The 10,000-nt window shown below is 44.2% G+C and overlaps 2 protein-coding genes across 16 annotated transcripts in view; one reads left to right on the top strand and one right to left on the bottom strand.

Moving 5' to 3' along the window:
- The first annotated feature begins 3,662 nt into the window (after positions 1-3,662).
- On the top strand, positions 3,663-7,346 carry LOC115550552 (olfactomedin-4). The gene is made up of 7 exons (XM_030365701.1): positions 3,663-3,815; positions 3,969-4,094; positions 4,352-4,570; positions 4,852-5,002; positions 5,715-5,936; positions 6,261-6,429; positions 6,705-7,346. The coding sequence occupies exons 1-7, from the start codon at positions 3,762-3,764 to the stop codon at positions 7,141-7,143; spliced, it is 1,380 nt and encodes a 459-aa protein (XP_030221561.1). The 5' UTR covers positions 3,663-3,761; the 3' UTR covers positions 7,144-7,346.
- A 226-nt stretch (positions 7,347-7,572) lies between these two features.
- Positions 7,573-10,000, bottom strand: part of ndrg4 (NDRG family member 4) — a 30,180-nt gene continuing 27,752 nt past the window's right edge. For 13 of the 15 annotated variants that reach the window (XM_030365686.1, XM_030365688.1, XM_030365690.1 and 10 more), the window contains one exon: positions 7,573-9,579. In XM_030365686.1, coding sequence (XP_030221546.1) covers positions 9,425-9,579 — 155 coding nt within the window. In that variant the 3' untranslated portion in view covers positions 7,573-9,424. The remainder of the gene's footprint in view (positions 9,580-10,000) is intronic. The other 2 variants (XM_030365685.1, XM_030365698.1) reach the window with 1 other exon arrangement.

Raw genomic sequence — 10,000 nt, 5'->3', positions numbered from 1 at the left:
TGTTATAATTTGATGGTAATTATGAAACAGAAGAAGATCATCATCTTTATTATTAGCAGGATAAGCAAAAAGGTATTATTTGATACTCCCAAGCAAGTGCTTTGAATGGCAACATGCACTGATCTCACTGCTTTCATTGGCTTCACTTTGTCCTTTTCAGTGTGAGGTCACACTGCCACCATTATTTTGTACTATTAAATATGCCCAGGTATGTCACTGTTACCTTAGCAAAGTCACATCTGGCCAGATTAACTGTCAGGTGTGCCCATGCCAAACTTTCAAACAGAGTTTGGATGTGTAGGACATACGGAGCACAGAAGTCATTGTAAATGACTGTCAAAACCCACAGACCAGATTTATCACTGATTTATAAGGCATTGAAAAGTCTCCAGTACGTTGCATTAAAACAAAAAGGCATTAATGTATACTGGCCAGAGGGTGTCATAAACAGCTAAAATCCAACTTGCTTTAGGAGATAAGGGAACCTTCCAGTAAACTTAAGAAGATCAAACTTGATGTCATAATTCGAGGATCCTACCGGATCAACAACATTTTCCCAACGTGGAAGTGGAAAAGAATCAAGCTTTGTAATGTGGTTATCTTTATGCTTGTCTGTGAAGGGACTTAAAGATCCAACCCCATAAAGATCTGTCGTTTGAACCAACTGGTCTTTGGTCCAACAATCTAAAAGATGTTCAGAAGGGACCTGAATGATGTCGTCTAAATTTGAAGCCGCAACCAATATCTTAAATATTATCAATAAGTAACCTGTAGGAATTAAACATAAAATAAAAAATCAACTCAAACTGAATAAATATAAGTCAACCCTAATACAAATTAGATAGATGGATAGATCATTTATTGTCCCCTTGGGGAAATTGTTCTCAGTGAATAGACAGATACACATGACAACAACATAAAAACAAACAACAAAAAATAAACAACCACTGACAAGACAAGCCCCCAAAATCAAATTTCCCACGTAGTTCAAGGACACATCTAAAGATGTTGGCATTTTCAACCAACAATTAAAACCTTATTTTTAAATGTTTGTTTAAAAAGCTGATGGATTGTGGAATGAATGACTGTTTTATCCTATTTTCGAAACCTGCTACCTGAGGATAATAGCTAATAGTTCAAAGGTGGAAAAAAGTGGTTGTTTTGAATTTTCTAAAATCTTTTCAGCTTTATTCTGAACTCTCTCGCAGTTGGTGTTTTCCAGACTATTTAAATTACTACCTAACAGCCGGCTGGCAGTGGTCACTATTTTCCTAATCCTACTCTTCTATGCTTCTGCCGCGCTGCCGAACCAGCAGATTATGCAGGAGGTCAAGACACTCTCCACATAAGCAGTGTAGAACCTCTTAGCCATTTTGCAGTCTACATCAAATGAGATCAGCCTTTTTAAAAAGTAAAGCCTTTAAAGTCCTTTTTTTCTGAATGAGTTCTGTTTACTGGTCCCACTTCAACTTATTGTCTAAAACCACCCCCAGATACTTATACTCATGGACAGACCGTATGGGCGGCCCATGGATAAGGGACTCCTACATGAGTCAAGGGACTCATGTAGGACTGGGCCATGGTTCTGCCCATCTCCTTGGAGGAGGCTGACCTCTGACCAGTGCTGTATCGTCAGCAAACTTAATTAAATGCCCACCAGTGTGAGGGCTGGAGCAGTTGTTGGTGTATAGTATAAACAGTAGGGGAGATAGCACACATCCTTGGGGGGACGGGGGAGCTGATATTAGTCATGATTTGATCAGAAAGAGAAGAGCCAACCTTCACCTGTTGGACTCTCTGACTTAGGAAGTCAAGGAGCCAGAGTATCAGGCCTCCATCCAGTACAAAGTTAAAATAGCATCATCAACCCCCCTGCTGGACTGATAAGCAAATTGCAGAGGGTCTAGTAGATGGTTGATCCTTGGTAAAATATATATTTTTCACTATCCTTTCTAAGCATTTCATTACCAATGAAGTTAATGCTATAGGACGATAGCGGTTGTGCTCATTTGGTGAAGGAATCTTGGGGATGGGGATAATCGTTGATGTTTTCCATAAAAGTGGAACAGTGCACTGATCCAGAGAGGACTGGAAAATATCTGGGAAAACCGGGGACAGTTGTTCAGCACAGAATTTTAACACATTGCCACAGATGTTGTCTGGGCCGGGGCTCTTGCGTGTGTTAACTCTCTTGAACTTTGCACACACTTCTGTCTGTGAGATATTGATACTGACTGGTTGTTAGATCAGGCTGCTTTTGTTCAGTGTTAGTTCCAATCCCTTTTTCAAAACGAGAGAAGAAAACATCAGATTATTTGCCATATCCTGGCCTTCCCCACCCTTAAGAGCTATGTTGTTTTTCCTCTTCCCCTTATGAGGGGCGCTGGTCATCATCACCTTGATTGGCTGCTCAGCCTGCCTAGAATCACCCAGGGCCATGTTTTGCTCTACTTTTTGTTTGTAAGTATTCTTGTCTATCTTAATCTGTCTTTTAATTTCTCTTTGCGTATCTCTCTTAGCAATTTCGTCCTTATGGATATGGACCACATTCTTTTTAGTTAAGAGTGATTTTAACTTTCCTTATACCCAGGGTTTATTGTTGGGTTACGTTTTAACAATGTTGGTTTGCAGTACTGAGTCCACACAGAACGTAATGTAATCTGATATCACCTCCACCTAATTAAACGTAATGGAACCAAAGTAAGCTGGCCTCTAGACCTCTGCAGCATACGGTGAGGTACTCATGCAGTCGCGCCATCGGAGTCAGAACCCCAAGGAAGGGCTCAGAGGACGTTTCTGCCAAACTGGACCTCTACACGCTGTCGCCGCCACACCAAGAAAAAAGAAACAAACGGAATGCTCTCCTAATCTGTGCTGCAGCCACTGAACCTGACATAAAACAAAGTCAAGACCCGTCCCTATCAAATCAATACATCAACACAAACACTTGAGGTAAATCAACCAAACCCCACTCCTCCACTTTTGGCCATCCAAACCAAACCAACATGCAGGTTATCAGCCCAACATCTAACTCAGAGTGCCCTCAATTTAAATTAGTAAATGAATGTCAGCTATGATACTATATTGTGCTGAATAAGGCCAAAAAAATAAATGCTGATTTAGCTTAGGGCTCATTGATGAAAGCCCTTGCAAAAGCAATACGGTATTATGAATTTTGAGAACTGGGTGTTGGCTGCAATAATTGCAATACAAACATTCTCTGTTCCCCCTTTCATCATTCGTCATGTAAAACCGTTCCCCATTTGGTAATAATTTTTCAGCATTGCAAGTATTGTTCTCCAACATCCTCAACAGATGTAATGCTGAGTCCCCTTGCAGGGAAAAGGTGGAAACAAGATGTTTTTTGATATTCAATTCCTGTATTTGTTTATTTCATGTTCTCAAATTCCCTGTTGGTTGGTTTACATGAGGACCAAAGCCTTACTTTAACTTTTCTGCGTTGCATAAGAGCCACGCACACTTTCTCACAGTCAGTCAGACAGACAGACAGACAGACAGACAGACAGACAGACAGACAGACAGACAGACAGACAGACAGACAGACACACGCACACGCACACGCACACACACGCACGCACACGCACACACAAACACACACACAGTCACACACAAACACACACACACACCATCAGAGGCGTTGCTGGGGCTTGCGGAGCATAGTGGGAGTGTCCACTGCTCAGAGAGATAGGGTCTGATTCTTACTGTGGGTATTGAAAGTGTGCCGTTGCTCATCATCCATCATGTATCTTGCTACGATTCTCCAACTCTTCACGCTGCACATTACTTTTCATCAGGTAAGAATATAATATACAATAGAAACAGTGTAATATTATATCATAATATATAATTTTAGATTATAATAAATGAACAATATTTAAATGGAAACCTGAATCTATGCTCAATGTTTTTCATGCTTGCAACGATTGACAACAAGGCTTATCTTGCAGGTGGCCTATGCCTTAGACGCTTGTATTTGTGAGTTTGAGAATGCAGAGAAACCGTTTCCTCACAACAATCTCGACGCTGTGGAGCGAGGCGCTGTGAAATGTAACCAGGAAGTCAATCCACAGAAGGTTTCAAGACATAAACTCATGGAATACAACTTATAACTTTAATATCATTGTGCTCCACCCACAAATATGTGTTTGAAATGAAGCGTTTGAATTGGGTTTGGTTGAGATGCTTTGAGGTTTCTTGTCACTATAGTGTCTTTACACTCTAGTCAATCTAGTCTTTTCCTATAAATATCCTTTATGTTGGACTCACACTGAATGTCAACGTAAACAGATGCTGCAGTTGACGCTGAACACACTGCTATCTCTCTGAAAAGGCCCGGGAGTTTGATGGTCTGCTGTTGGCACTGGAGCAGCGCTTGCCCGAGCTGGTGGCTGTGGTGTCTGAGCTGGAGCAGGAGAACGATGGGGATCTGTATGGGGCCATCACCCTGCAGGTCATCCACAACGACATGGCTGAGATCCAGCAGCTCGTGAACAGGCTCAACAGCACCCACCTCGGGTTTAGGCAACAAAACAGCGACGTGTCTGAGACGGTAACCCCTTAACATGTTCCAACTATATAGAAGTAGCTCTAAGTAGCATACCATACTAAAGGCACTGCAAATGATTTTAATAAAGAACCTTTAATTCTTTCGTTTAATGTGAATTATTTCAGGTGCAAAGATATCATAACTACTCCAACCCTTAAAAACAAAGTAACATTTTGGAGGTCAAGACTAATAAGTGTAGTATACATTACACAGAGAATATCCAAGAATAAGAGACTCACCAAAAGGATGACGATATGCGTGGTTTATTCCTATCTGTCTCTCAGCTGCAATCTATAAAAGAAGAGATGCAGCAGTTGGAAGCGTTTGACACCATGCAGACGGTGAGGAGAGAGAAGACCAACAACCGTCTCACCAGAGACCTGGACCACTGCAAGAATGGACGCCACCTTATTCCCACAGTCAATCCTTCACATGGTATTTCAGTTACACTGACCAAGTCTCCTCAGTCTCCTCAAGATACTTATTCAATTCATTCCTTCTCCATGGTCTGTTGGTGTCTCCTCTTTAATCCTCTGCTCTGCTGTCCTCTTTTCTCGTCACCTATCCACTATGCTATTTTCTCCTGTCCACTATCATCTCTCCTCTCCTCTCCTCTCCTCTCCTCTCCTCTCCTCTCCTCTTCCATCCTCTCCCCTCCTCTCCTCTCCTCTCCCCTCCTCTCCTCTCCTCTCCTCTTCCATCCTCTCCCCTCCTCTCCTCTCCTCTCCTCTCCTCTCCTCTTCCCTCCTCTTCCCTCCCCTCCTCTCCTCTCCTTCCCTCCCCTCCTCTCCTCTCCTCTCCTCTCCTCTCCTCTCCTCTCCTTTTCCCTCCTCTTCCCTCCTCTCCTCTCCTCTCCTCTCCTCTCCTCTCCTCTCCTCTCCTCTCCTCTCCTCTTCCCTCCTCTTCCCTCCCCTCCTCTCCTCTCCTCTCCTCTCCCCTCCTCTCCTCTCCTCTCCTCTTCCCTCCTCTTCCCTCCTCTCCTCTCCCCTCCTCTCCTCTCCTCTCCCCTCCTCTCTGCTCCTCTCCTCTCCCCTCCTCTCTGCTCCTCTCCTCTTCCCTCCTCTCCTCTCTGCTCCTCTTCCCTCCTCTCCTCTCTGCTCCTCTCCTCACCACTCTCCTGTCTCCCCAACATGTTGTCACCCTTTAGGTGGCGGTCCTCGACTTGTCAACGTGACGGGCCCGAGGGTCTACACAGCAGGAGAATACCCAGGCTCTTACAAGTTCGGATCCTGGGGTCGTGACCCCAAACCAGACGCTGGGAAGGAGAATTGGTATTGGCGTGTGATTCTGACCACCAGCAACATATACGCCCATTATGTGCGACGCTACACCACTCTGAGCGCCCTGATAGTCGGGATCAGCACTCCAGGTACGAACCTGAGTAGCCAGCTTCAGGCAAACAGCACACACTTACTATGCAGGACCCACTACCCACTATTGTTAAGATTATGGGGACAACTCTGCAGACTGGCTACTACAAGAACCCTTTATACTGTTACCATTTAGCCTGGCAAAAAACATGGGTCATTAGAAGTGGGATTTTTATGGATGGTACAATTGCTGTGTAGTATTACTTGTAAGGTATCAGATGTTTACATGATGAGGTATTCCATATGACTCATAGAAACTCTATGAACATCTGGCATTTTACCACCTGTATTCTCCTGTATAATTTCCAGTATTTATTTTACAGGCAATGTCCAGATCAGCCCCAGTAACCCAACCACCAACACTATCCAGGGGCCGAGCGCTGTGCTTTATGGAGAAGCGCTGTACTATAACTGCTACAAAGAGGCGGCCGTCTGTAGGTTCAACCTCACCAGCAAGACTGTTCAATCCACAATGCTGCCCGAAGGAACCAGGTGCCATCATACATTCTTTGCTTAACCTTTTTATTTTTTACTCCTCAAACATTCATGTTCTATGTGGTGAAAATGAAATGCATAAAGATGTGTATGGCTGTTTAACCACCTTCACGGCAAAAATGGTGAATGCACACCTCCACGGAACTGTTTTCTTCCAGTTCTCATCCATCGTTAGAACACTTAATGAACTGTGAATCTGTTTCCTCGTTCTGGGTGTGTGTCTCTCGCAACCATTTAAACTGGGCTTCTTCAAATGGGTGTTTCCTCTGCAGGGTCAACTCCAAAGGCAACTACTGCCACCTCGAAGCCTGCTACCCGTACACAGACCTGGACCTGGCCACCGACGAGAACGGCGTCTGGGTGGTCTACACTACCACCCAGGACCGCGGCAACCTGGTGCTGGCCCGGGTGGAGGTAGAAGACGGACGGCCCGTGCTGGGTGAAACCTGGCACACGTCGGTCTACAAGAATTCGGCGACCAATAGCTTCGTGGCGTTTGGCGTCCTCTACGCCACACGCTACGTCAGCCCGGAGGTGGAGGAGATCTTCTACTCTTTGGACACCGCCACGGGTGTGGAGAGGTTCGACGTCGGCATGCACATCAGCAAAATGTCCAACCATATCTATTCGCTGAACTACAGCCCAGTGGATCAAATGATACATGTCTATGGGGAAGGGTTTATGACCTCCTACAAGGCTAAGTTTGAGTAGCTTCTTTGGTTTGTAGCCAACAACATCGCAACCATAATCTGCACATGTGTAGATTAATTGAGATGAACTGTTCCAGTACATTCATATATATATATATATATATATATATATATATATATATATATATATATATATATATATATTATGCACTCTCTTTTCATTCAACACTTGTTTTTCTTTAATAAAAATGTCTCTATAGTCATTGCCATCCTTACCCTGCACATAGTTCTTAATTTACTTGAATTGTATCTTAAAATGTTTGAAAATACTGCTTATTGTGGGAACTTAAGACAAGTAGCTTAACACTGGAAAGACTCTGATCTAAAACTAAAACTTCAAGACTAACAACCGCTTTGGCAAGCAAGCATGCGATTTGTGGATGCTTTCTGTAGTTTATGTAGTCATGAGAGCATGATCAGGTCAGACTCATTCAATGAGATATTATCTTTATTTTCTATTCATTACATGATCATTACATGGGCAGAGACAGCTCACTTGGTATGTGTATCTATGTTTGTTTACATATATTCATAGATATATATTAGAATTGTACCTTACAATACATACCAGAATGAAAACAAAGCAGGTTAGAGTAACTCAAAAAGTAAGACAAAAGATTTATTTCATTAATCCGAGACCGGATATTAATAAAGTACATATTTTGCCTTTGAAACAACCTTTAAATGTAAGCCACCGGCAATAACAAATGGTCTGAGCAAGAACAAATATAGGAGAACGTCTTATTGCTCAACACAGATTCATCGTAATGGCAGTAAGAAGAAGATTCATAGTAACAAATATCAGATTAAAACCTACTGTCACTGTTAAAAAACCAACAGACATGACTCGAAGGGATTAGGAACAGAAAGTTGTCAGTGGCTGTGTGTGTGTGTGTGTGTGTGTGTGTGTGTGTGTGTGTGTGTGTGTGTGTGTGTGTGTGTGTGTGTGTGTGTGTGTGTGTGTGTGTGTGTGTGTGTGTGCGCGTATGTTACAATACAATATTTACCTGTGGAGGCTAACATGCCCAAAACGTACAAAGGAAGTAAAAGTGCAACAAAAAAAGAGAAGGACCAGCATCTATCCTACCTCAAGTGCAGGGTTGGGACACCAGCTGTTAGGATAAAGGAAATGACATCCGCGACCTCTCATTTCACCTATCGAGGGACCCCCCCCAACATTGTACAGCAATATTTATTCAAGGAAACAAAATACTTTCCCCTCTTTGTTCCTATCGTACTGAACCTCTCCACGGCACACCCTTTGCATCCTTTACATTCTCAGATCGTAAGTTATTCTCTCTCTATAATCCATTGTTGCACTCGGGCCCCCAATGCATTGTAGAACAACATGAATCCATTATCATTGATCCATTGAAGTGAGCGTTACATCAGAAAAGTGTGACTTTAGCTGATTGCCCGTTAGGGTGTGACTGGGACGCCTGGGAGGTTCGGAGCATCTTGTTGGGGAGGGGGAGAAGTGTATTATAGAAGGTAGGTTTGTGGGTGGGCACCTGGAGAGAGATTCAGCACTGAGATGCATGCCCCATGTACTCATTTCTAAATAAATCCTCAGATATTTTAGATTATACATTGTTAATAATATTGTCATGGGATTTCCCATATTGCCTCATGGATCATATACTGGCAGGTTGAAGTGGTTTGATGGCAGAAGTCTTTATTTTGAGAAAGAAGAAGAAAAAAAAGCGGTAGGAGGGGGAAAGAGAAGTCTTGCGGATACACTGAGCCAACACAAATGGAAATACCTGTTTCATATGTAACAATTACAAAACGGATGTTGGATAACTCCTGTTTTTTTAACGATAGGGGGACAATTACTGGGTCAAGGTTGCATATTTAGAGGTGGCGGAAACACACGTAAGACGGGAGACGGATAAAGCATTATCTACACCTTGTTTCAGGAGTGCTCTGTGTGCCCGCTGATCGATGCATCTCACTCCCCTCCGGGACCCTCCCTTTGGGGGCTCTCTTACGGTTCCCCAAAACTCCACTATACACCTTTTACTGATCTTGCACAACCTTCCACCCGCTTCTCATCTGCTCACTCTCTGTATCACCCGATACAGAGAGTCTTTCTCTCAGTCCGTCGTCTACGTCCTTCCCCCCTCTCTCTCTCTCTCTCTCTCTCTCTCTCTCTCTCTCTCTCTCTCTCTCTCTCTCTCTCTCTCTCTCTCTCTCTCTCTGTCTCTCTCTCTCTCTCTCTCTCTCTCTCTCTCTCTCTCTCTCTCTCTCTCTCTCTCTCCCTCCCTCTCAGCTGGGCGTCCTCAGCAGGACACCTCCATGGTCTGGGTGACCGGGGCCACCCCCTCGGTGCTGTCTGAGTGGGTGCAGGTCCGGGAGCGGGCCGCCTCTATGGAGCTGCCGCTGGTCAGAGAGGCGGTCCGGGAGCGGGCCAGGCGGGTCATGCTGGCAGACGGCACTGGGACCATGGAACAGAGAGAGAGAGAGAGAGAGAGAGAGAGAGAGAGAGAGAGAGAGAGAGAGAGAGAGAGAGAGAGAGAGAGAGAGAGAGAGAGAGAGAGAGAGAGAGAGAGAGAGAGAGAGAGAGAGAGAGAGAGAAACAGAGAGAGATATCAGAAGAGACATTCCATCGTTAGACACCATCTCAATGGAGGTTCATCAACTGCCAGCAGCAAGATGCGGGGACATGCCGATGGGAATAAACTGAAGAGATTTCCCTGGAGCAGCCAGCCATCAGGCCATAACAGCCACCTGTTGCTCTCGGAAGACATTCCTTAGTAATGGGAAAGGTTGTTGTATGAAGCACGACCATATGTCTGCACATTGAAACACATTCGTGGCTCATTCAACCTTGAGGCACCATGCAATATGCGGTCGAG

This window comes from Gadus morhua, chromosome 9 (assembly GCF_902167405.1).
Source record: "Gadus morhua chromosome 9, gadMor3.0, whole genome shotgun sequence".
NCBI classification, from domain to species: domain Eukaryota; kingdom Metazoa; phylum Chordata; class Actinopteri; order Gadiformes; family Gadidae; genus Gadus; species Gadus morhua.
The sequence above is the reverse complement of the archived record's forward strand: the minus strand, read 5'-3'. Positions and strand labels throughout refer to the sequence as shown.

Bases quoted from the DNA above. Each gene is read 5' to 3' on its own strand.
- LOC115550552 (XM_030365701.1), top strand. From the start codon at position 3,762: ATGTATCTTGCTACGATTCTCCAACTCTTCACGCTGCACATTACTTTT. The intron at 3,816-3,968 runs GTAAGAATATAA...CTTATCTTGCAG, and splicing joins TGCACATTACTTTTCATCAG to GTGGCCTATGCCTTAGACGC. The intron at 5,003-5,714 runs GTATTTCAGTTA...GTCACCCTTTAG, and splicing joins CACAGTCAATCCTTCACATG to GTGGCGGTCCTCGACTTGTC.